The sequence below is a fragment of the Aethalodelphis obliquidens genome, unplaced genomic scaffold, assembly GCF_003676395.1.
Source record: "Aethalodelphis obliquidens isolate GAN/ISIS:26980383/991018 unplaced genomic scaffold, ASM367639v1 scaffold111, whole genome shotgun sequence".
Classification (NCBI taxonomy): domain Eukaryota; kingdom Metazoa; phylum Chordata; class Mammalia; order Artiodactyla; family Delphinidae; genus Aethalodelphis; species Aethalodelphis obliquidens.
The window spans coordinates 1681022-1705756 of record NW_020838055.1 but is presented as its reverse complement, the minus strand read 5'-3'; the positions used below and the strand labels follow the sequence as shown (position 1 = coordinate 1705756).

The 24735-nt window shown below is 59.8% G+C and overlaps 2 protein-coding genes across 14 annotated transcripts in view; one reads left to right on the top strand and one right to left on the bottom strand.

Moving 5' to 3' along the window:
* Window positions 1-21307, bottom strand: part of NBEAL2 (neurobeachin like 2) — a 32943-nt gene extending 11636 nt beyond the window's left edge. Inside the window, exons 1-28 of one of the 10 annotated variants that reach the window (XM_027096957.1) lie at window positions 21046-21307; window positions 14477-14573; window positions 11732-11820; window positions 11532-11660; window positions 11349-11430; window positions 11141-11265; window positions 10875-10957; window positions 9159-9244; window positions 8777-9059; window positions 8507-8613; window positions 7944-8024; window positions 6421-6504; window positions 5917-6015; window positions 4859-5460; window positions 4644-4776; window positions 4438-4557; window positions 3911-4232; window positions 3599-3681; window positions 3392-3484; window positions 3022-3199; window positions 2760-2893; window positions 2228-2387; window positions 1897-1999; window positions 1576-1729; window positions 1314-1472; window positions 965-1124; window positions 703-788; window positions 23-535 (exon numbers count right to left, since the gene is read on the bottom strand). In XM_027096957.1, the coding sequence (XP_026952758.1) occupies window positions 23-535; window positions 703-788; window positions 965-1124; window positions 1314-1472; window positions 1576-1729; window positions 1897-1999; window positions 2228-2387; window positions 2760-2893; window positions 3022-3199; window positions 3392-3484; window positions 3599-3681; window positions 3911-4232; window positions 4438-4557; window positions 4644-4776; window positions 4859-5460; window positions 5917-6015; window positions 6421-6504; window positions 7944-8024; window positions 8507-8613; window positions 8777-8783 (3378 nt within the window). In that variant the 5' untranslated portion in view covers window positions 8784-9059; window positions 9159-9244; window positions 10875-10957; ... (4 more) ...; window positions 14477-14573; window positions 21046-21307. Of the gene's footprint in view, window positions 1-22; window positions 536-702; window positions 789-964; window positions 1125-1313; window positions 1473-1575; window positions 1730-1896; window positions 2000-2227; window positions 2388-2759; window positions 2894-3021; window positions 3200-3391; window positions 3485-3598; window positions 3682-3910; window positions 4233-4437; window positions 4558-4643; window positions 4777-4858; window positions 5461-5916; window positions 6016-6420; window positions 6505-7943; window positions 8025-8506; window positions 8614-8776; window positions 9060-9158; window positions 9245-10874; window positions 10958-11140; window positions 11266-11348; window positions 11431-11531; window positions 11661-11731; window positions 11821-12424; window positions 14453-14476; window positions 15682-18924; window positions 18952-20543; window positions 20568-21045 lie in introns of those variants that run through there. The other 9 variants (XM_027096951.1, XR_003430820.1, XM_027096953.1 and 6 more) reach the window with 9 other exon arrangements.
* A 2173-nt stretch (window positions 21308-23480) lies between these two features.
* Window positions 23481-24735, top strand: part of CCDC12 (coiled-coil domain containing 12) — a 64784-nt gene continuing 63529 nt past the window's right edge. Inside the window, exon 1 of one of the 4 annotated variants that reach the window (XM_027096967.1) lies at window positions 23481-23691. In XM_027096967.1, coding sequence (XP_026952768.1) covers window positions 23581-23691 — 111 coding nt within the window. In that variant the 5' untranslated portion in view covers window positions 23481-23580. The remainder of the gene's footprint in view (window positions 23692-24735) is intronic. The other 3 variants (XM_027096965.1, XR_003430822.1, XM_027096966.1) reach the window with 3 other exon arrangements.

The following is a 24735-nucleotide window of genomic DNA, read 5'->3' as shown; positions in this document are numbered from 1 at the left end:
GTAGAGGGTGGGCCCGCCTCACCTGAGGGTTGCTTGTATTAGAGGTGTCATCCCCACTGATGGTGGGCTCTGGCAGGCTGCCATCCTCCAGCACATTGGAGAGACTGGAGCTGTGGCGGCCCTGGGCAATAGGGAAGGACCGGGGCCCATCCAGCGGGGAAGGGGTGCCAGGCTGGCTGGCTGGAGTGAGAGTCCCACTGCCACTGCCACCGCCAGCAGTATTGCCTGAACTCACACTGGCCCGTTCCGGGCCCAGCTCAAAGGGTGTGGAGAATGGGGAAAGAGCCTGGTAAAAGGCGTCAGGGTCAGGGCAGGGGACCTCCGCGGGCAGGAAGACGTCCGAAGGCTCAGGTGACTCAGTGGGTGGCTTGTGTAAGGCTGGCTCCGGGGAGGTGGGTGGCTCGGGGGTAAAGGGCAGGGGACTGCCAGCTGTGACGGCTTCCAGGACAAACAGCCGGGTCAGCACATCCTGCCAGCCGGCCTGTCGGGCCAGCAGCCGCACTACGTCTGGCTGTCCGTAGATGAGGTGGAAGAGCTGCCGGGCCAGGGCACAGCAAGTGAGGGACTCATCCGACAGCCTGCCCCAGCCCCTCCTCCTGGGGCCTTTGCATGGGAGGCCTCCAGAGACCCCTCGTCACAGGCAAAGGCCGCAGGGTAGAAGCCGCCCCCCAACCCCCAACAAAGCTTTCACTTCCCACTCACCTGACGACAGATGTCTAGGCGGATGCTGAGGTCAGCCTGCAGGGACAGCTGCACCACAGCCAATAGATCTGAGAGGTTCAGGCAATCTGGGAAAACGGCCAGAAAAGGCCTGAGGGACTGACCCCAGAGAGGGACTGTGCTCCTCTGCTGGCTCAGCCTTGGTCCCTTGGTCCCAACACCTTCCCTATTCCCACCTGCCCTGGTTCCTGGATCCACATCACCCCTCTACTTGGCCTGCCTCTTGGCCCCAAACAGGTTGTACCTGCCCCCAGGAACAGCTTGAAGAGGCCCTGGCAGAGCTGGGGGGAAACAGCCCCCTCCGGCAGGCAGGCAACGAGACCCTGGAGGCCACACTCTCGCAGCCGGAGCCGCTGGCGGCTGCGCTCAGGTAAGCGCTCATTCTGCTGCAGTCTGCGCAGGATCTGTGTAGGGGTCGTCATCATGGGGAAAGAGTTACTGGAGGAGGGTGAGTCACCACGCAGGCGTGTGGCTCCAAGAGAGGCCCGCAAAGGCAGCTTCACCCACCAGCCTAAGGCCTTCTGCACCTCTCTGGACTCAGGCGGGGGCCCCCGTGAATTAGGATGCCAGGGTCAGGAGTGAGCTGAGTGTACCTTGCAGACTCGGTCGGGCAGCAAGGGCATGGGCCTTGGCCGCACCAGCAGTGCCAGCAGCACCTCAAGGTTCCCTGGCTCCAGCAGGAAGACAGCCAAAGACTCCTGTGCTGGCGAGCCCTGCAGCAGTGCCAGCAGCAGGTCCAGCGCACCCAGCACCTGGGGATACAAAGTCTCACACTGAGCCGGCCACCCCCAACCCTGAACGTGGTCCACACTCCACCCCTCCCCCTAGTCTCACCCTCGCCAACCTCCAGCTTACCTGGCCATCATCACCCGCAGCTGCCAGAAAGTTCAGCACCACCTGCAGGTCATCAGCGGAAGAGCTCCGGACCAGAAACTCCCGCGCCAGGCCCAGGAGTGAAGTCTGCACTGTGCGCAGGTCATCAGCCGCTAGGGGGTGCTCCCGCTGTAGGCTGGGCAGGTCCCAGCAGAAACATGCACCCAGGGCCAGGAGAACACAGGGGCATGGAGGGGAGAACAGGGCAAGTGGGCAGGTGAGCTGGGGGACTGAACAGACCTGCCCCCAAGGCCAGAAGCTGCAGTGTCAGCACCCCACCCCATCTGCCCCCACCAGCCTCACCTGTAGTGAGCGCGCAGAGCATCGAGGATGAACTGGACCCCATACTTCTTCCGCAGCTTTTGTCTATGCTCACGGACTATGCTAGACACGTACTGGATGTGGCCTAAGTGGGAATCGGCAGAGGGCTCAGGCTACCTGACTGAGCCGGGTCCCTTCCATCCTCCAAGACAGGGGCCATGCCCCTGCCAGACCTCCCTGCCCACCTCCACCCCCCACCAGGAGAGGGTCATGGTCCCCTCAGACGCCTCAGGGCAGATATGTCCCCTCAGATCACCCACAGGGTTATAGCTTCTCAGAACCTCCACCAACATCCCCAAGTCCCCACACCTACCCAGGCGCACAGCAAAGTCACTAAGGGTCCAGAGGTGAAAGTTGAAGAGCAAATGCTGGTAGAGCAGGTACAGGAGGGGCCCACCGCCCTCGGCTGCCACCTGCTCCATCAGAAGCTGGGCAGACATGAGCACATTCATGTCCATGGCCCAGCTGGGGACCTGGGGGAGGACAGAGGAGCTGGGGTGAGATATCAGGCCCTGCCCGCCCACTCTCAGGCCTCCCAATTTCCACCCTGCCCTGCACAGGCAGATGGACACAAGCATTCTGCCTGCTCAGAACGCTTCAGTGGCTCCCTGCTGTCTCTGAAGTGCAAGCTCCCAGACTGCTGTGCAGGTGCCCTGCGGTTCTGCTACTCCCCCCAGACCCTCTTAGCCAAACCCTGCCCAGCCTTTCAAGGCCCTGCTCAAATGCCACCTCTCCCAGGAGGCCCTCCCTGACTGATGCCATCAGGCTCCCCTTCTTGGTCCCTCCAATCAGTCCCCTTAGTCAGACAGGGCAGTCCCCTCCCCGCCTGCCCCAGCAGGCCCCACCTTGCGCAGGAGGGCCCCAATGATGGCAGGCCCCTGGCACTGCACCAGGCTCTCCTGGTTCACAGCATGGCCCTGTAGGAAGTTCCGCAGCATCAGCAGAAAGGCAGCCACTGCATTCCTCTCCATTCGCTCCTCTACCGCCACCAGGAAGGGAACAGATGTACCTCAAAGGCCTGCCAGTGGCCACAGAGACCTCAAGCAGTCCAGTCCCCCAACCATGCCAAGATCTCCTCCCCCCAGTTCAGGCAGCAGGGACACTTACCTGAGGACCTGCCCAGTGGGAGAAGCAGTCCCTGGGTGGCGTTGTGGCCAGAGGTCAGTTCGGGCCCCACAAGGTCATGTGTTTCTGCTGGACCTGCCTCGGCTTCTTGGGGCTGTGTAGCCACTCGTTCCAGCAGGGGCAGCAGGGCACCCATGCCTCCCACGCAATTCACCACATCCTGCGGGTGGGGGCCCCCATGAGAGGGCAGCACCCAGCCATTTTCTGCTCCACTCCATCCCAGCAGACCCTCCAGCCTGGAAATCTGGGTCTCCTCAAGACCTCCCAGGGCACAGTGCCACTCCCCAGCCCGCCCTGTACACATGTGCCCATGCTCATGCTTCCTGCACACACTGCTCACGTGAGCACACACCTTCACGTCCCAGGTCTCCACCCTGTGGCCTGTCAGGCGGCCATCCAGCCCGTGACCAGGGGACAGGTCCAGGCAGATGTTGTTCTTACAGGCCTGCGGACAGGGGGTGAGCAGGCAGCAAGGCTCAGTGGAGGAGGTGGTGGGAGACAGAGGGTGGGAGGCAGGGGGAGGGAGCGGGATTAAGCCAACTGCCCACCTCCGCAGTACCTGAGGTGAGTAATGGAGGAGCAGCTTGGTGCCAAGTTCATGCAGTTCACCCTCGGGCTTGAAGGGTGCTGTCTCATTGGGCCCTGGGGGGTGGGCAGGGGGGCTTCAGACCTGGCTGGGCTTCTGGCCAAACCCCACACACAGCCTGCCTCTTCTCCGCCTGATAAGAGGACAGACCCCGCCCCTCCCAGGGACACCTTCCCCCCGCCAGACCCCTCGTTTCTGGCCTGGGCACTTGTTGAGACCCAACCAGTTGGGTCCTGGGGCAAAGCAGTAGGGGCTGGGGCAGGGCACGGGGACGGCGCTCCATACCCAGGGTGCACAGGACCCGCAGGGCTGCCGCCTGCAGGGCTTCATGGAAGATGGCCACAGCCCCCAGCTCGCCCTCCAGGGATGTGGGGCTGCCCCACCGAGTGTCCTGTGTGCCTGCGAGGGTGGAGCTGATGCTGCCCTCCTGCAGAGGGGCCACCAGCCCGGACCCCCAGCCAAGCCCTGTGGTGGCCGGGACTGACTGGGAGCGGGTGAGGGAGGGGTGAGTGTGAGCCAGGGCAGCGGGGACAGGTGGCGCAGGTAGGCCCGTGGTGGTGGTCGTTGTGCGGTGCCCAGCAGAGCCGATACAGCAGGAGGAGAAAGGCTGTGGGGCCAGGGTTGGGGGAGTGGTCAGGTCACAGCAGAGCCTGGGGTTCCACCTGCATCCAGTTCCTCGGCGACCCCCAAGGCTGCACAGGCCCCAGAGGCTGAGGCCTGTGGGGTGGGGGAGGGGGAACACGGGGCTCCAGGTCCCACCCTGTCCAAGTGCCCCCAGCTGCCCAAGCCTCCCTAAACCCTGCCTGGCACACCTCACTAAGGGAGGGGCAGCGAAGGGGTGCCGTCTTCACCAGATGGCCGTCTTTGTAGACATGCACCAGGTTCTGGCTGAAGGGCCGGCGCCCGGGCACATGGACAATGGCCACACAGTGCTAGAACAGAAGCCACAACATCAGGTCACAGGTTGGGACGTGGTGTCCCCTCCACCTCCCTGGGCCACATGAGGACGGAGGCTCACCCAGGCAGAGTCGGCAAAGGACACTTCAGGCAAGCTCATGGTCAAGTACTCCTTCCGGGTGCACACGGCCACCACCAGGGTCCCAGCCGCCATGAAGAAGGCTTCAAACCCTGAGCCGCTGCTGGTGAAGAAGCTGGGGGCAGGCCAAACCAGTTATGCCCGCTGGTTCTCCTGCTCACCCTGGCACCGTGCCCTGGTCCCTAGCAGTCACCCACCTGTACAGTTGCTTTCGCTGGAGCGGCCGGGTGGGGCCCGGAGCAGGTGTTACAGCCGTGGGGTGCAGACACAGCCAGGCATGGAAGGTGAAGCCAGGTCCTGGCCATCGCTGCACAGGGGGTACCATGATACCCGCCATGCTGGGCGTGAGGTCAAAGTAGCACAGGGCTCGTGCCGGGCCCTGGCGCCGGGCCATGCCTGAGAGCGCGCGGATGGTGGCACCTGCGTGTCGGGCAGCCCCGGCCTCAGCTCCACCCGGCCCTGAGTCCAGACCTGCTGGGGGACGAAGCAGGCGACGCAGCTCCAAGGGCCTTAGTGACACGTGGCCCAATGCTTGCAGCAGCGCCAGCAGCTGCTCCTGGCAGCGGGCCCCCAGGGCTGCCCCCTCGCTGAGTGTCTCCAACAGGCAGCCCACCAGACCGGCCTGGACACACGTGGCACGGCTGGCAGGGCAGCTGTCACAGAGCCACCAGAGGCGCTGTGCTAGGAAGAGCCGCAGCTCAGCTGTGGGCAGTGCTGGCAGCCACCGCATTAGCACCAGCACCGGCTGCTCATTGCGGATTGGTGGTGGCGGACACGTGCTGTGGTTGCCCTCCACAGCCTGCGGGTGGAGAGAATGATAGTTCCCGGGCAACTGGCATGGAACAGGCCACCCTACCAACAGTGGGACTTCCTGTCTCAGTTTACTTGCCTCCAGCATGGGAACACAACGTGTGCTACCCCATCCAGCTCACAGGTTGTGTCTGAGGCTCAGGAAAGCCAGAGGTGCTCAGACAACCATTGCTACCAACAACAACCCTTGGCTTTCAGTCTAGGTTGGCCTAAACCCCAACTGCCTGTTCCTAGGATCATCCTGGGGCTTGCTAACATGTAGCAGCTTCTGTTGGTAGCCCCATGCAGCTCAGAATCCTCACCCCAGTGACCCTGACACACAGGGTCAGGCCCCAGGTCACACATAGTCAACATGGTCCCCTAAGGTGGAGAGCTCACCTTCCGTGGTAGCCCTGACTCACTCCTGGCTGCCCTTGGGACCCTGCCCCCAAGCCCTTGCCCTCACCATGTTGAGCAGCTCTTGCAACAGTCGATGGGTGGGGGGACCGTGACTCTGCAGAACCTCTTGCAGGTGAGGGTAGCCGATGCGCTCCTTAAACACCTCCTGTGCAGGGACGTGTGGGAAAGGAGTGAGTGTGTATGTGGGCCCCAGGGCGCACTCACACCCTACAGGAACCCTGGAGGAGGCATCAGCTTTCAGAGCCCCCTTGCCTGGCTCTGCCTCTGGGTCACAGTGCTAGCAGGGGAATAGGTCTACCTCGGAAGGCTGCAGATGGGGGTCAGCCACAAGCATCCTTCCGCCCTCCAGCTCTGAGCCAGGATAGCCAGCTCCCAGGACTCACTAATGACCACGCTCGCCCAGGGGCCTGAGCCGTACCCCAGAGGGCAGGATGGTCACCTCCCCAGCTCACTTGCTCTGACAGCCATCAGCCAGGCCTGTTCTAGAGACAGCTGATCAACTGAACTCCCATCCCACACCCCTACTACAGCAGGACCGCAGCATCCTCACCTTGGCGGAGGGGGAGCCGCTCATGATGCAGGTCAACACTCTGACTACGTGGACTGCAATGGCGTCTGTGTCCTGGTCCAGTACCTTGGGGTGGGGAGGGACAGTCAGGAGAGGCAGGTGCCAGGACGTCGCAGCTGGCGGCACCCTGCAATAAAAGTGGTGCAGGGACAGGAACAGATGCCCCAAGGCAAGTAGCTGAGCTGGCTTGGGGCCCTGGGAGTGTGGAAGCCCTGTCTGGGCCATACAGTGCTAGAACAGAAGCCACCAGGCCCTCTACCCTTGCCCAGGCTGCCAAGCAGCTTGGCAAGGCCCACTCTGACAGAGAAGCCAGGGAAGAAACCAAGGCTGGGAAGGGCCTCACTGGGATACTGGGACAGATCACCAGTGAACCCTTTGGCCACAGCCCTCTGCCCTCCACTGTCCGGTGGGTTTATGGGCCCCGGTCTCCGCCCATCGCCACCCAAGCTAAACACATGTGCAGGCAGGCTGGCAAGTGTCCCATCACCCACGATGATTGACAGGGGGTTGGGGAATTTAGGGACAATCAATCACAGGATGTTAGAACCAGAAGAACCTTCGAGACCTTTAGGTCCTACCCTGCCCCTTTCCCCTAGATCCAGATGGGGCTGCTGAGGCTCGCCCTGGCTGCACCCAACAGCCAGAGGCAGCTACTCCTTCACCCTGCCCTGCTGAGGGGCTGAGAAGTCAGGAGGGCTTGGAGAGTTTGTCAGCAGGTGCCAGGCTGTATTTTGGCTCCATGGGGCCCTTGGTCCCAGCTCTGCCTGACTCCCTAAGGGACCTCCGGCGATCTTTTCCCTCCTCCAGGCCTCAGTTTCCTCATCTGTAAAAAGCAGGGGTCTCACTGGCCTTGCCTGCTTTGTAGATGAATGGACATGCAGGTTCTCAGAAAACAGCCAAGTGCAATAGACACACAGGGCTGCTTCATGAGGACAAAGCCAGGGCGGGGCTCTGGAGGTGGGGGCCCAGGTGTTGAGCCACCAGAGAGAGGATGCCCCATGCAAAGCCCCTGACACCCCGCAGCCTCCTACAGCCCCCATGCAAGGTGAGGCAGGGAGCACGTCATGAGGGCATGAGGGGATAGGGAACTCCCAGTGACCCGCTTAGGGCAGGTGCAAGGATCCAAGCAAAGAAGTGGCCCCACGTGGGGGACCTCCTTCTCTGAGTGACCACAGCCAAATCCCTGAGTATCTGGCCTCTTGTTTCCCCTTCTGTGCAATGGGGGTGGGGTGGTTGAGTATCGAAGGTTCCTTCTAGGTTGGCATGGCCAAACCCCAGCTCCCAAGACTAATACAAGGCAGGGAACAGATCACAACTGTGCCATTTCCTAGGACTGGGATTTGGAAGGTAGGTGAGACAGCATGGGGGACCCAGCCCCATCACTAGGCTATACCAGGACTGGCATCGTTCCCCCTGCATAGTGCAGAAAGGCTCAAAGAGGGAGCCCCGGGGGGGTGGGTGCCCAGGGATGTGGGTGCCTGAGCTGGTCAGCCCCAGGGTGGTACCTTCTGGACATCGGGCTCGGTCAGTAACCAGGTAGCCAGGTCACTGTCCCCCTCAGGGGGCGCCCGGGCCTGCAAGTACAGCTGTCGGTGGGGAGGGGGGGGAGGCACAAGGTAGAGGAGGCAGAGGAGAGAGAAGATGAGGGAAGGGTGGGATTAGAGCAGGACCTGGGGCAGTTGCCAGGGCTCCGCCCCATAGGGAAGGATGCGCCCTGAGCCCCAGGCCGAGCGCCCCACCAGGCACTAGGGAAGGGTAGGGGAGCCGAGCCACCCATACCCTGCCCAGAGGGACAGAGCCGGGGGCAGATAAGTGGGCAGGGATAGGCACTGCATCCGAAACAGCTGAGCCTTCCTCCTGCCCCTACGTTTGGGGTTGGGGAAAAGGGAAACAAGGGGCCAGGGCAGCTCCCGTCCTTCTACAACACCCTCTTCATGTGGGGTCCAGAGCCATCCTGAGCCCCAGGCCCTCCCACTGAAGTGCAAGCCATCCCACCAGCCCAAGTTTGCTCATCAGCAGCTCGGCATCCACACGTGGTGCCCCCAGCCCCAGCCTGGGCCCCGCCCACCTTGCTGTTCTGGATGAGGCGAATAAGGTGTTCAAAGCAATTGTTGCTGAGGAAGGTGGCCTGCAGCACTGGCCGGTCCTCACATGCCAGCATCATGGGGATGGCATCTGTGGAGAGGTCAAGGGTCAGCCCTGCCCAAGCCTGTCTCAGCAGCGCCTCTGGTCAGCCTTAAACCTTCTTCCCATACTGCCCAGGCCAGCCTTTCCATCATAACTTGGGCATTCCCCTGCTAGTGCCACCCCCCCCAAGAGCCCAAGAGGCTATACCCACCGAGCATGCTGACCCGTAGGGCGATGAGGGCCTCTTCGGGGTCCAGGCTTGGCCCGGCTGGCCAGTCGGCATTAAGGACACGGAAGTAGCCCTCAAGCAGGGCTCGGAGCTCTGGCCCCCGGGGGGGTGTGCGGCTGGCGTGCAGGACATGTACCGCACCCACCAGTGCCTCCAGTGCCAGCGGCACTAGGCGGGGGTCCTGGGCTGGCCCGTGGCCCCAGCCCCGCACCACATCCAGCAGGCCCTGAACAGTGCCAGCGCTCACAGCCTTCTGCCCGTTCTCCTGCAGGTGTGGGCAGAGACGGGCAATGGGCAAAGGGCTCACCCAGCAGAGAGACTCTGAGACAGCCACCCTCGGGCCCCCAGGCTCCTCCAGGCCTACCTTCCCTCCTGCAAGGACAGCACCAAAGAGATGGATGAGACGCAGCAGGAGCACAGGCGGCAAGTGATCTGCATCCTGCAGGCTCTCTGATGGGGGTGGGGAGCAAGACAATGTCACAAAGCTTGCAGGGCTGTGGGTCCAGGGGACCACACAAGAGGTGGGTGCCCTGGGGTGGGAGTGGGGGGCTGGGTCAAGGAACAGGGCTGGGAGGCCCAATCTGAGGGAGAAGACCGGGTTCTGTGCTGGGAGTCTAAAATGTCATGATTCTATGCTAGGAGGTCTGAGGACACAGCCCTTCGTTGGGGAGCTTGTAGGGGGCATGGCCCTGCCCTGAGAGCCTAGCCAGCTCCCTGGAACCTTAAGCCCCAAAATGAGGACCCCAGGGTGAGCACCCCCCATGCACTTCCCCATGGCAACCCAGGGTTTAGTTTCTTAGATACAAGTCTCCTGGTCCCTCTGCCCTGTGATGGCTGGAGCATCCCGTGACCGGCTCTGGGGACCCTGCCGTACCTACCATACAGATGCTCCACACACCATCCCCCTACACCCCCACTGGGGACTTCTAGGGGCTTTCACAGCGTCATATCTGGGAGGCCCACCTGGCCCTGCTCCAGTAAAGCTGGACAGGATGCCAGGACACGAACTGAAACCCAGAGAGCAGAAAGGACCAGCCCTGGGTCACATGAGTGTGTGTGCGTTGAAGGGGGGAATGCAGAGCTGCCTTGATACCAGTGGGATGGGGTGGGGGTCCTCCCAGGGGACAGGGCTTTCAAGGTGAGGCCTGATAATGCAGTTGGCCTGGAAAGGAAAAGGAAACAGTATGGGCAAAGACCAAAGGTGGGATAGTTGGATTCTAGGAATGAGAGGACAGGACCATGGCTGGAGAGCGGAGAGCAGAGAGCCAGCGGGGCTGGAAAGGAAGGCTGTGGAGACGATTGGATTCTGAGGGTGTCAGGTCCCCACTGAGGAATTTACAGTAGGGGAAACAAAATCCAGTGTGTTTTAAGAAGAGTACTCAGGCTGTGGGAGAACAGAGGCAGGGACTTCCCAGGGGCATCTCCCCACTTGGAGCTGTTGCCCCCGTTCCAAACCCAGGCCCGCAGCTCCCTGGTGCATCCCAGAAACACTGAGGTATTTCCTAGGCCACCACCTTCCCAAACCTGGCCTGCCCCTGTCCAGACAGCATCCTGCCAGGAGCCCATCTGAAATCCTGGCCAGTGTCTTCCAATGAGAGGAGAGGGGACACTCAGGAGCAGAAGGTACCCAGGGAGAATAGGTGGCCAGAGATGTTCTGGGGGGTCAGCTTCCCCGGGAGTATGGGAGCAGGAAGGGGAGACACCTAATGTAGACACTGTCCTGTGGAAGAGAGGAGACTGGGTAGAGCTACAGGGACAAAGAGATTGGACCAGGGAGTTTTAAGATGGTCCAGATCAGAGTGGGGTACAAGCAATGGGGGGTCCCAAGAGACAGAAGAGAAGGGGGAAGGGAAATCGACTCCCCCGCAAAAAGAAATTACTCATTTTGTGCAGACATGCCCTTCCTCTCCTCTCTGCCCCTGAACTCCTACTTGCCTTTGGAAGCCCACTCAAATTCCCATGGTTCTTCCAGCCCTGAGTACAGCCACAAGTGGGTCCTATCCTGCATATGCAATGGGGAAGCAAAGGAGGGGGCTCATGTTTGGGGGTGGGGCCAGGCGGGCCGGGGGTGGGGCCTGACCTCGGAAGAAGGTGCTGAATCCACAGGGCAAAGCCGCAGGAGGGAACTTGTACTTGCTCTTCTCCTTGGAGCTGATGACTTCCCTGGCAGGTGGGGACAGGGTGGGCAGGGGCCGAGGTGAGGCCAGTACTTCACTCCTCCTGCGTCATCCTCCCCCTCAGCAGCCTGCACACCGGCCCCTCCCACCTCTGCACCTTGGCCAGTGCGGCCACCCCCATCCTGTCCCGGGCCTCCTCTAGGTCCTCCACCTGCGGGCTGCCTCTCACCCACTGTGCTGGCGCCGCCAGGTCTGGTAGGGGTCGAAGAGGCCCTCACAGAGGAGCAGGGCATGCAGGGCTACGTTTTCCAGCTGGGACCCATGGCCCTTCTCCGGTGGTGGGGGTCCTTTCAGCTGTAGACATGCAGAGAGGGTGAAAGGGGGTTAGCTGGGCCGTGGCTACCACCTGCCAACCCCCAGGGTAGAGGCCACCTCACCTTGGCCACCAAGCAGGTCAGCAACGCCAGCACCCGGGGCACCAGCACCTGGCCCCAGCCTGCCTCTACATTCTCCGGGTTCCTGGGAAGTGAATGACGGGAGAGGTCCCGGTGACAAGCCAGCCCCCACCCCGGCCCATAATTGCACATTCTCTCACCGTGGAGAAGACAACAGGGACCCACCTGCAGAGGATGACGAAGAGCTTGAGCAGCAGCAGGGCTTGCTCCAGGTCCCCCTCGTCCAGCCGCTCGGCCAGCACGTGCAGCGCATCCCGAGGGAGCAGCGGCACCTCTGCACCTGCCTCCTCCGGCCTGCAGGGAGCGGGGTCACTAGGCGCCGAGCATCCCTCAGCCTCCCGCCCTCCATGTAGCTCCAGCCTCACCTGCGTGGCTCCAGAGAGGAGAGTGAGATGCTCTTCTCGAAGGTACCCACAAAGGCCTTCAGCCACTGCTGCAGATAGCCCAGGTCCTTCTGCAGGCAAAGGAGTTCAGGGGAACAGTGGTGGGGGCAGAAGGGGCCCAGTGGACAGGGGAGGGACAAGGGGATGTGGACAGAGGTAGAAAGTGAATGGGGGTACACAGGGATTGGAGGCAGAGCAGTGGGGGTGGAGAAAGGTAGGGATGGGTTGGGGAGGAGGACAGGAAGTAGAAGGTCAGCATCAGAGGACTGCCTTACATATTGACCACTCTCTCAGGGCCCCCATCTGCTTTTCTCAGCCTCCCAGTCTCCTCTCCCACTTCCTGAACCCTTGGGGACCCAGGCAAGCCTGACACAGGCAGGGGAGGGACTTAAGTGTATACGTTCCTAGGGCACGGCTGTGGCCCACAGGGGTGCTATGGGTAAAGGTCTCCCACTCACCAGCCTCCCTGAACCCAAAGCTATGAGCTGGGCTCTCGCCTGCCACCTTCTCCCAACTCAGCAGCCACCACCTCCAGGAAACCTTCCTTGACTGTATATCCCAGGCTGCATGTGCACTATCGACCAGGCAGACCCACGCACACACACCCCCCCTACCTGTACAGGCAAAATGCCCTGCCTCACCTTGGGAACCTCCGCCCACACCCTGGCTGGTTACCTGGACCCCAGGCCCCAGAGCTGGTTCCATGGGTAAGAGGGACAGCGGGCTGAGCCCGAGTTTGGGCGCCACCAGCCAGGGAAACTTTGGTGTGAACGGGAAACGTCCCCTCCCACCCTGGCCCCCGGGGCAGGAAGCGCAAAGTCACGGTGGGGGAAGGGGGCCGCTTCCTCCCGGCAGACCGCAGGGATGTGGGAGGGCCTGGGGCACCCAGGGCCCAGCAAGAGAAGCTGTGAAGGACCCAGCCTAGCACCGGGGGTGGGGCCTGCAGCACAGATGGGCAGGGGTCACATTGCCCTGGGTGGAGCTTGTGGACAGAAACTAGTTCTACAGGCGTGAGGTCCAGGAGAACTCCAGGACAGGAGTCAGGCCAAGCCTATCCAGGGACAGGTTGTGGTCCGTGCTACCACAGTGCCCTTCATTCAAGGCACCCACAGCTCCCTGACCTGGGGCTAAGGCCTCAGGCCCAGGCAATGATGCTGAAGGACTCATCCATACCGCTGCCCCACCCTCCTCCTGCATCCAGGCTCCCCATCTGGCCCTGCTGGTCTCTTTGCTCCAGGGACACAGGTAAGCCCTGGACTAGCCCTAATCTGTTCTAACCTCTAAGCCCCTCCCAAGGCATGGAGTGGGTGGTGGCCTGGATCTGAGCTCCTCCTTCCACACCAGCCCCATCTGGAGCACCCATCCTAACCAGCATGGCCCAGAGAGCAACTTTCTTTCCCAGGGGTGGGGGGGAAGGGCAGGGACTATACTGAACATGTAGGGGCAAGGGACACACCACAGACGACACCCTGAGACTGCTCCCCAGGTGCCACGGGCCTCAAATCAAGGACCTCCACAACTACTTTTGCATGGACGGCTAATTTTTTTTGCCACTTGTGGGCCCCAGACCACAGGGCCAGGGCTGAATGGGCTCCAGGGAAGGGGCCTGACCCCAGCAGACTGGGCCAGGCCCCCAAAAAACCTAGACAGAGCAGCCCTCCACCCTGTGGTTGGACACCTTCCTTGTACATTTTATCACAGAGCCAAGGCCCAGGCAATTCAGAGAGGGGCTGGGGCCACCAAGGTGCAGGCCCACACCGCTGTGACTTTTTGCCTGTCAGTTACCTTTGGCGACCTCTCCACCCTCTGCCGCTGGCAGCCTCCCTGCTCACCTACCTCTGTCTATACCTCTCCTCTCCACAAACCAGCAAGGACATCAACATGCCCAACCCTGAAAACACCAGAGCAGGCCAGGGCTCTTAGACCATTTCTTCTGAACCCTTCCCACTGCAAATGGGAAAACGGGGGGCCCCAGAGGGGATGCCTCGTCCACTAGCACAGTTGCAGCTCAACCTCTGTTCTAGGCCAGGATCACTCATGGCGGCTAGAGCCAGTCAGCCCAAGCTGACCACATGACCCACGACCCTGCCTCAATGACCCCACACATCCCTCCCTACCTTCAAAATTGTCCCAACACCATCCTCCCTTCTTCTAGCCCCAAACCACCCCCAGTCAAGCCACTGTCTCTCCCACCCAAAACCTGCGTCCTTCTTGCCCACTACAGCTCTGCTGAGCACCTGTAAGCCCACATTTGACCATGTCCTCCCTCCCTGACCCAAAGATAAAAGGCTTAATTGGTAAGCCAGGCATTCTGGGCCCCTAGTCCAACCAGGGACTCCTTCTCCAGCCTCTCTGCCCTCCCACATCTGTGATTCACATTCTCCTGTGCAGGCCTCTGATCTCCCCATGCCCCACTGCCATCTGTGACTTGGGCTTTTGGTACTTAAGCAGGAAACTCCCACCCTCCTCATGGCCATCACCTGGATCGGCCCTCCCAGACCTGATGGGCCCCTCAAACTCTGCACACCCCTGCTTTCTGTCCCTAGAACCACACCCTCAGCATGTCCAGTCCCGCAAACTTCCAGCAGGTCCAGGCTGGGCTGGGTTCAGGTCTGAGGCAATCAAGGCAGCAGCCTTTGTGGGTTCTGGAGGGGCAGGAGGGGTCTCTAGAGCACAGTAGTAGGCAGGGGTAGGGGTAACTGCCGGTCTTGACTCTGGGGGTCTCACCTCTTCTCCCGGGGAATCCTCAGCCTGGCTCTGACCTGGGCCCCATGGCTTGAGGCTGCAGTGCTGGGGGGTGAGGGAGTCCCTGCAGGCACCGGGGCTGGGAGGCAGGGCAGAGCAGGGGCCTTGAGCATGGAGGCACTGCTGCATGCCGAAGGCTCCAGAGCCGGCAGGAGGTGGCTGTGCTGCTCAGGAGCCCCACACTCCTCTCAAAGCTCTGCCTCGCTGGCTCCTCCTTCCCTTTCCAGCTCAGAACAGGAACATCGGTGGGCCAGCCCAGTCCCCACCCCAACCTGACTGGGACGGGGTCCCAACCCTGCCCGTCCCATGAAGGCAGGTCAGGAGCAGTCACACTCCTCCCAGGGCCTTGCAGCAGGGGAGAAAGCTGTGGGTATGGGGGTCTCAGAGTCACCCCTGTAGGGACCCCAGTCTATGCCCAACCAGCCCTGAGGACACTCAGTGCTGGAGGACGGGAGCTCCCACGGGTTGGTTAGGTCCTGGGTGAGTGTGGAACTGCCACTTCCTCAGAACTCTGAGGTAACCCGGCAGGGCTCAGGGCAGGCGGCTGAGGCATGGATGGGTGGGTAGGGCTGTCTTGCAGAGGGACAGGGACCACTGAGCTCCTGACACTGCTGCCTGAGACCTGCGTGCCTTACCCCGAGCCTGACATCAGGCCTGGCTTGCCCTGTGTCTCAGGGACCAGATCTTGCCCCAAATCCCCCATCCCCAAAGTTCCTTAAACAGTACCCAGCGCCCCCAGGACCCATCAGTTACCACTACTGTCTGAGCAGCCAGTCAGCCACCTTACCACAGGCCCAGGGCACGTCCACAGCCTCCCCCCGACATCCGAAGCCCGCCACGGGTGGTGCCCACCTCATCTCCAGCCTCACATGCCATACTCACTGGCTGCCCCACTGGATATTACTCACTGTCCCCACTGCCACAAGTCTGCATGCGCTTTGCTCTCAGTGTTTCCTCGGCTTAAATGTATCCCCATCAGAGCCAGCACCTTCCCCAAGATGCAGCCCTGTCTGGTACTTCAGAGGCCGGGGGTGCCAAATTGAATGTGGTTGAGGGCATGGGTTCTGGAGTCCAGACCTGATTCTTACACTCGGTAGCTTACTAAATATTAATCTCTCAAAAGGGAACTCTCCTACACTGCTGGTGGGAATGTAAATTGGTACGCCCACGATGGAGAACAGTATGGAGGTTCCTTAAAAAACTAAAAATAGAGCTACCATGTGGTCCAGCAATCCCATTCCTGGACATATATCTGGAGAAAACCATACTTTGAAAAGATACATGCACCCCAATGTTCATGTATCATGAACAGCACTATTTACAATAGCCAAGACATGGAAGCAACCTAAATGTCCATCAACAGATGAATGCATAAAGATGTGCTACATATACACATTAGAATGTTACTCAGCCATAAAAAGAATGAAATAATGCCATTTGCAGCAACATGGATGGACCTAGAGATGATCATACTAAGTCAGAAAACAACAAATATCATATGTTATCACTTATATGTGGAATCTAAAAATTGATACAAATGAACTTAATTACAAAACAGAAACCCCATCACAGATTTAGAAAAAAAACTTATGGTTACCAAAGGGGAAAGGTGGGGGGGGGAGGGATAAATTAGGACATTGGGATTAACATATACATGCTACTATACATAAAACAGATAATCAGGGCTTCCCTGGTGGTGCAGTGGTTGAGAGTCCACCTGCCGATGCAGGGGACACAGGTTCGTGCCCCGGTCTGGGAGGATCTCACATGCCGCGGAGTGGCTGGGCCCGTGAGCCATGGCTGCTGAGCCTGTGTGTCCGGAGCCTGTGCTCCGCAACGGGAGAGGCCAAAACAGTGAGAGGCCCGCGTACCGCAAAAAAAACAAAACAAAAAAAACAAACAGATAATCAACAACGACCTACTGTATAGCACAGGGAATTCTACTCAATACTCTGTAATAATCTATATGAGAAAAGAATCTGAAAAAGAATAGATATATGTATAACTAAGTCACTGCTGTACAACCGAAACACAAATTGTAAATCAACTATATTCTGATATAAAATAAAAATGAAAAAAACAAAACAAACGATTAATCTCTCTGCTTCAGCTGCCTCTTTAAAACCATCTCTTTGCTTAACAGGTAAAGGCTCTCCAACCACACCCACCAGCATGTGGTAAGGTGAGTGGGAGCTCCACTCCCAAATTCACGGGCTCTGCCTTCCCAAGCCCTTGGCATTCCAGGGCAACACTCATCTTCTCCCCACCCACCTCCATGAGTGACAGATGAGTGGCAGACCTTGGTTCACTGGCAGAGCCAAGGTCCCATGGGCCACTCCCCAGCTGGCTGTCCCAGGCAGGTGGAATGGGAGGATCTTCATGGACCCCAGGTTAGCGCTAGAAGGAGGGTAGGGAGAGAAGACTGAAGCTCCATAGTGGTGACTCTTCCCAGTCAGAGCTGCCTAGGTGGTAGGGAGCACCCCATCTCCTGGAACAGGCAAGCAGAAATGGGATAGGGTGGGGTGGGGCCTGACCAGGATGACCTCCTTCAAGTGTGGGGGTCTCCCCACTCAGCATGAGGGGGATGGCAACGTCAAGCTGAAGGTGGCCTTTGGCTACACCAGGACGACTGGAGGTCAGACTTGGAGGGCCTCGGGCCAAGGAACGAAGCAGGAAGATGGGGACTTTGCCAGGGGCAAGGACAACTGAGGCTAGTGGTCCAAGGGCCTAGGTGGCTGGGCCAGTCTCTCCCCCTTACCTGGGGATGGGGTCTTGAAAGGCATGGACCTTCTGGTCTCCATAACACCCTTCAGGGTTTAAGCTTCCCCTTGTCCTATCACTTTGGAAAACAGGCATTTCCTTTCAGGGTCCCCATGGTAACTGACCTGTTTCCACAGTGACCCCACACTTCCACATCAGCTCCCCAGTTGCCATAAAAGCTCCAGGGATTACCAGCCCCTCCCCCAACCCTGGACTCTGTGCTACTCTCCCCATCACCTCAGTCCCTCCGTCTTCAGTTGCCTCAGTAATAAAGGCAGGTAGGAGGAAACTCTGGTTGCCCCTTTAAGGTACGGAAGAGGGTTGCGGGGGGGGGGGGGGGTCAAGCACCAAGGAGGTCCTTTTTCCCATTTCAAGATGGTAAACTGAGGCAAAGGAAGAAATATGACCCAGCTAAGGTCTCGGAGGGAGCAGAGGGCCTGACTAGGTTTCCATGAGGCAGTAGAGCTCATCAGTCAGGGGTGAGGGACCAGGGAGGGGCGGGCAGAGCGAGGTCAGCTCGGGCTCTGACCTGACCTTCCTAGAACCCTGAGTCCTCAATAGCATAAGCAGAGAGTTCAGCCTAGGCTCCCCACCTGAACCCTGACTGTTTGCCCTGTCCTGACTTTTGGGACCCTAAGTACCCCTCAGCTTTCATGCTCCCCAACGCTCCCTTTCACTGGAGGGCTACTGAGCAGCACTACTGCTCCAGCCTGAAAGAGGGCCACTCAGCTGCATATTTTGCATAACCTCGACAGCCACCCAACTGCTAGCCTACTGGGTGCGGCCCCAGTCCCCTTATCCTCTCCCCCACTTCCTAAGCCCTCACTGGGGAAGCCCGGCCGGGTTGAGTCCTCTGGATGTGCCCCCACCCACCCGACGAACTTGCCGCTCACAGTTCCCACTGCCGTGTGCTTGCTCCTCCTGCTCCTGTGCGCTCAGCCCTCCAGGCCCAAACTCAGGCCTCTGGTAAGACATCCCTGATCAGTCACCCAGACATTCAGCTAATACCCAAGGAGCACCGGCTAAGTGTGAGGCGTGGGGAAACCGCAGAGTAGCAAGCACAATAAGGGTTCAAGTGGGGACACGCCTGGGCTGAGGTCCAGCTTGGGCTGCGGGAACAGGCGGGGAAGGCCTCCTCAGACAGGAGGGAGAAGGCTCCAGGCAGAGGACACAGCCTGTGCCGTCCCAGGGTGCAGGCCCACCTGAGTCTTCCCGCCCACAGGACTACACCTTTCCTGGGTAAGGGAACACAGGATGGAGACTGGGCCAGAGCTCTGCCAGGCTCTGCCCCAAACCTGTCCAATGACCTTGGTACAACCCTGCCTTGGTTTCCCCACTAAGGCTCTGAGGGGCTCAGACTGAGTGATGTCCAGGGGGCACTCTGACCCTCCTTCCTCCTTCAGTAGCCACCCACAGCCCCCTCACCCACTCGTGGCCCCAAGAGGTAGGGGGTGAGCAGGCATGAACCTGGGGTCTGTGAGGGGAAAGGAAGGGCAGAAACAGGGGTGCTCCCAGGGCGGGCCTAGACCTACAACTGGGGAAACAGGTTTGCCAGCTGATGTCAGCTCTCACTGTTGAAGGGAGGGGCGAAAGTATTGGGGGAGCCTACTGGCTGGGTAGCTGGCCATTTCAGGGGTCTCTTAATACCCTCTCTCAGTTCGACCCCTTACCTTATCTTCCCCTCTCCCCCAAGTACACACACAATAGGTCCCTGGCAGGGCTCAAAGTAGCACAGCCACCACTCCCTAGGAGCTCAGTACAGAGGGTGGAGACCACGTTCTGGGAGCAGAAGCAGGACCAAGCCGGCAGGAAGGCAGTGCTGGGAGGCTGGCTGAAGCTTCCTCTCCCCAGGAAACCTGGCCCCTCCCGGCTCCTGGGTTCACACTCATATCCTGGATTTGTTTGCCTGGCCCCAGGCCGTACCCTGCCTGCCCAGGCTTCTAAGGCTACAACCAGCTAGCCTGTGCCCCACACCCGCCCTGTGAGGTGAGGAGCTGGAGCAGGAGAAGGGACTCAGCACAGATGAATGCTAAACACCTGTGAGGGACTGACCACTTGCAGAGGTCAGCTAGAAGGGGCAGCAGGAGGTAACCACGTCGGAGGTACAATCCTGGGAAACTGCCGAGACACCCTTCCCCAGCAGCATGCCACCCAGCCTGAAGACCCACCATTCACAACCCTCAGTCTCGTCCCCTCGCTCAAGCCCACCCCGTCGCCTGATCACAGCTGAAGAAACTGAAGACCAAGAACCTGCCCACGACCACGGAGGCAATCRGAAGCTTGATTAACATCCCTCAGACTCATCACCTCGTTCAAGCCCCCCTTTGCCTGGTCACAGCTGAAGAAACTGAAGACCAAGAACCTGCCCACGACCACGGAGGCAATCAGAAGCATGAGGGCCAGGGGCAGGTTTCCTCCCAAATCTTTTGCTCCTTCACAAGGACCAACCTTTGGCGATGGAGACAGAGAAGCTGGGGTGAGGGGATCCAATGGGGCGGGGAAGCAGGAAACTTCTCTGGCCTGGACCAGCCATACTGGCTATCCCTCTGCACAGTCCAGGCCACCGGAGGCCAGGACTGTGCCAAATTTACAGATATGGAAGCAGAGGCTCAGGGGTGTAAAGAGCGTGCCCTCGGTCACACCAAAGACAGACTCTACTCCATGCGCTGCCTCTTGCCGGGTGCCTGGACTTCTCACCACCTAAGCGGGCTCAAGAAGCTACGGCCCTTGTGGCCTGGATTCCTGATCTCTGGGGCCCAAGTCCTGGCCTGCAGTCCTGGGAGACAGTCGGCTAGCCTCTTCAGAGGGCCAGCTGATTCGAGCATGAACTTCCCCCTAGTGACGAGATCAGGGGCACACAATAGTGCATTGTGCCCCAGGCACACCTGAGCCAGGAGTATGATGCCAGGCAGGTGCAGGGAGGAAGGCTGGTGCTGGGTGAAGGGGAGAGGGAGCCTTACCCTGGCTTCTCTCCTTGCTGTGAACACAGAAGGAAAGTGGGGGCCTATGTGTGCGAGACACAGTTTGGGGTACACCTGGGTCAGAGTTGCTCCCTTCACCTTCTGAGGCCACTTGAGGTAGTCTCTGAGGAAGGACGGGGAGCTCAGGAGAAAATGGCCTCCCTCCATCCCTTTCAAACATCCCTCCCACCTCACCCGCATTCCCCATTTTCACCCCCAGCATCCAAGGCGAATCTTTGCTTTGGGCTGGACCCCCTCTCCCCCGTAATCCACACCCTGCCCCCCCCGGGGGTTGGGGTGGGGCCACCTGGGGTCAAGGAGGAGCTCACCACCGGCAGTTCACCGCAGGGTATCTGAGGAGTTGACTCAAGTCAGACCGAAGTAGGGACGCCCCCCTTGCATGCCTGGAGACCCCCAGCCCACTCAGACCCATCAGGCGACCACCCAACTGGGCTGCGCCCACAGGAGTGGCACGCCCAAATTCAAAGTAAGCCTCCCGCCCCTTTCGACCCGGCCAGCCTTTTTTTTCCCCCCAGGCCTCAGTTTCCCCATCTGTAAAAGGGGTAAGTGCCCTGTCTTGGTCCAGGCCCCTCTCCTCAGGGACAACCGAGGCTGCACTGTCCCCACCCAAGAGGCTCTTGTAAGGTGCGCGCCCGCGAGGGCCGACCCCCAGGTATAAGTGCCAGAGGCACCAGCCGGCCGGGGTCGCACACGTGCGTGCGGAGCCCGAGCACGCCCGGCGCGTGCGTATACACGGCCCAGGTGGCGCCGGGCGCAGGTGCAGCAGACGCCGGGCGCGCGGAGCTGTGGGCACGGCGGGCGCGGGCTCACCTGCGCGTAGTAGAGTAGCCACAACTCGTAGAGCCGCTCCGAGGCGGCCATGGCCCGACCAGGCTCCAACCCTGCTGCACGCCACCTGCCGCCGCCGCCGCCTCCTCCGCGCCGCCCGCCGGTTGCCCTCGGCCAGGCCCATGGGCGGAGGGCGTCACTCCAGGGCGGAGCGGCGCGGTACTACTGAGGGAAGTAGTACTGGCCGCCGTCGCGCTCCTCCTCCTCCCGGTCGGCCACCGCCCGGCTTCCTGCGCTTCTGCAGCCGCCACCGCCGCCCCGCCTATCCCGGGACCGTGCAAAGGGCGGGGAGCCCGACAGGAGGAGGAGCCTGAGGTCAGGGCGGCCCGGGAGGGCGCCCAGCAGCCCCGCCCCCCCGCAATCCGCGCCCTCCGGAAAGGCCAATCTGAGGCCCCCGGACTAGGTCTGGGTCAGGGATTCCAGATTTGCCCTACGTCTAGATCTAACCGGGACGCAGCCCGCCTGGCTGGAAAGGCCACCATTCGTGGAAGGGACAGGCTCTCGGGATTGGGGGAAGGGGCTGCGGGCCGCGTGCAGATGGGCAGGGTCCTTCAATAACTAACGAGGACAACAACCGTGACAACCACTTGTAGAGTTTACCACGTGCCAGGCGTTGGTATAAGCGCTTATGGGGAGACCGAAGTGTCACTTTTTTAATCCTGTTGTTAGTGGAGCAGGATTGTGTGGCAGGAGTGCGGGGCGGGGGCGGGAGGGAGGATCAGAAAACAGCAAGACAAGGCTGAAATAACTCGGGGGGAGCAGTTCCTTCCATCTGTTGGGCAGATCCCTGGAAGATTTAGGTACTCCTCACCTCGCCTGGATCCCCTCCTCCAGGAAGCCTTCCTAGATACTCCAAATGGAGGCACCCTTCACTCCGGGGCTCAGCACTTGATTCACATTTTTTTCCTTTAACTTCAAGAGGTTAAAGGCTAAAGGGTACCTCATGCTTCTGTTAGGCAGAGAAACTGGGGCCCAGATGGGCCAAATGAGGACCACCTGGGCAGCATGGACAGGGACAGAGGCCTGACTTTCCAGAACCACTGCCACCATCACCCCTGGGCCTCTTCCCCCACCTCCCCCTACTCTCCCTGGGAGGTGAGGAGGGCCCATGGTGTTGGGCAGGGGTGAGGCCCTTTGTTGGGGCTGGGGGGAAAGTTTGTGGGACCCAGAGAGTTACCATCAATTGGAGGAACTGACCAGCCTGGAGCCCCCTAGACCTTGGGTGGCCAAGAAGAGACAGACTCTGTCCCCATACCCATCCTGTTCTGTCCTCCTGGCTTCTTGGGCATCTCCTCCACTCTGGCCTTTTCTTCTGCCCCATTCATCCTAATTCTGACATTTCCTGAACACTTACTACATGTGTATTGGGTACTACCTGCATACTAGGCCCTGGCAGGGCACCCCACCTGATGCAGGGGAGAGGGCACCAAAAGGCCCAAGTTACAGAGGTCAAGAGGGTCGTTTGTGGGGGCCAGTTGGACAGGGGTCTGTGGCACTGGGGATCTCTGAAGGGAACTGGGAAGCAAGGAGTGGGTGTCCACCTGCTGTCAGCCTGGGAAGGGAGGCCACAAGCAGGGAACAGCTTTGCTGAGAGACAAGTCACTCTCCCTAGGTGGGAGGCGGTGTGGCTCTGGGGACCTGGATAGGCTGTCAGAAGATACTGACTTCAGTCAAAGTGGTCTCTCGGTTGTCAGGGCATGGTAATTGACTTGGGAAAGGATACCCTGACAGCTCCTGCTGGGAGGCAGTGCACCTATCGGCCGAGGCGAAACCAACTCTCAGCTTAGTTCTCAGGAACTAAGCTCAGGGTGGTCCCTTAGGGCCCACTGGGCCCAAGTTGGGGTTTGCTCTTCTCCAGGTTAGGTAGTCTGACCCTGGGTACTTTGCCACCCCGGGGGCGGGGGCCGGGCGGGGGGTTGGAGGTGGGAGGGGATCATCCATGAACCCAGAGGAAAATGGCCATTCAGCCAAGCCCTGCTCTGCTTAGGTTTTATCTGAGCTGAGAGTGGACAGAGAAGGGCCCAGAGGCCCATGAACAAGTGCATCCAGGAAGCCACAGATAGCTTAAGAGGAAAGGAGAGGCAGACCTCTTAGGCTGGGATCAGAGTAGAGAGTCAGGGAAGGCTTCGTGAAGGCATTCGAGCCTTTAAGAATCAGGAGAAGTGGACAAAGATGGGTCGGCGCATTCCAAGTGGCCAGCCAGCATGGTTGGCGCTTAGGTAAAACCAGAGCGATTGACGCGCTCTATCCTCCTTCACTCAGGTCTGGTTCCTCTTGCCGCTTTTTCCCTGATCGGCATTGGACGAATCGAGCCTTAGCGCCTTCTTTGTCGACCCCCGAAGAGTTAGACGTTCTGTGGGGGAGGAAGAGGGAGGGTCCTCCTGTAGCAACTCAGCATTGGTTGGCTTTCAGGACTTCCTGCTCTCCCATTCTCGTCCCTGGATTGGCCGTGAGGGGTTCGTCTAACACCTTGGGCCTGCGCGCTGCGGGACAAGAGAAGAGTGGGGGCGGGGGGGGATGTCTGTGGGCAAGATGGCGGCTACTGCCGCCGGTGTGGGCCGGTTGGAGGAAGAGGCGTTGCGGCGAAAGGAACGGCTGAAGGCCCTACGGGAGAAAACCGGGCGCAAGGTGAGGAATGCAGAGTGAGGGCCGTGGCTGAGGTACCCAGCGTTTGGTTCCGGCATCAGGGCGAGAGGGCAGGGGACTACAGGGAAAAGGCAACTGCTGGGGACGCGCATGCGCGCTGCTGGAGCATGCGTACGGCGTCGGCGACCGCCCAAGTCTGGGTCTGCGAGAGCGGTACTATGCTTGGCGCTAGTGCTGTCGCGCGTGCGTTGGTATGGTAGGGCAGTGGTCGACGCGCCGCAGGCCCTTTGGCTCCTGGCCGATGTTTCCCGTGCGGATTTCCAGGGCCAGTTTTAGTTTCATATGCTCGTTGGTTTGGGCGTGATTTGTTCGTGTCTGAGCACGCTGAATCTTCCTTTTTCCCATGACCAGCCGGCCTCCCATCCCTGGTGAAATACCGCGAGTCTGGCCGACTCTCCGCTGTGTGCCAGAGCGCCTTGGGCAGGGCAGTACGAGACTGCCCTGGGGGCCCGGCTGGATCGTTGAGTACAAAAAACCAGAAGGAAAGATCCATGTCTGGGTTAGGGTAGACCTAAGGGAAAGAGGCGGGCGCTTAGTTCTTTTCCAGGCTCTTCTTTGGGGATTTAGTCCTATTAGTTGCCAAACTTGGAAGCATTTTTCCTTGGTCTTGTTTGACAACAAAATGGTCTGATTCCATTTCTACTTCGTTGTTCTTTCCGAAGTAATCGAGAGGAAGGAGAACTCTGAAGTTCACTACTTTTGTGCGAATCCTGGTCCTGTCACTTGGGGTTGTAGGATTTGGGACTAATTGCTTCATCTCATGAGCTCCGGTTTCTTCATGTCTCCAGTGGAGGATAACAACCCCAAAACATTCATTCTCACTGGGTTATTTTGAGATCTAACAGGATAATCTGTTAGATTATCTGTATGCAAGAGCCCTAGAGAGTATATAGAGTACAGAGGATGGACGTTGTTCGTTCTGCTGTTTTGGGGTGGGCAAAAACTTTGTCCTCAGCTGTACAAAATACAAAGGATATTAAATATCTAGACCTGTAATGGATGGGGGGAAACAGGGACTCCATTTTC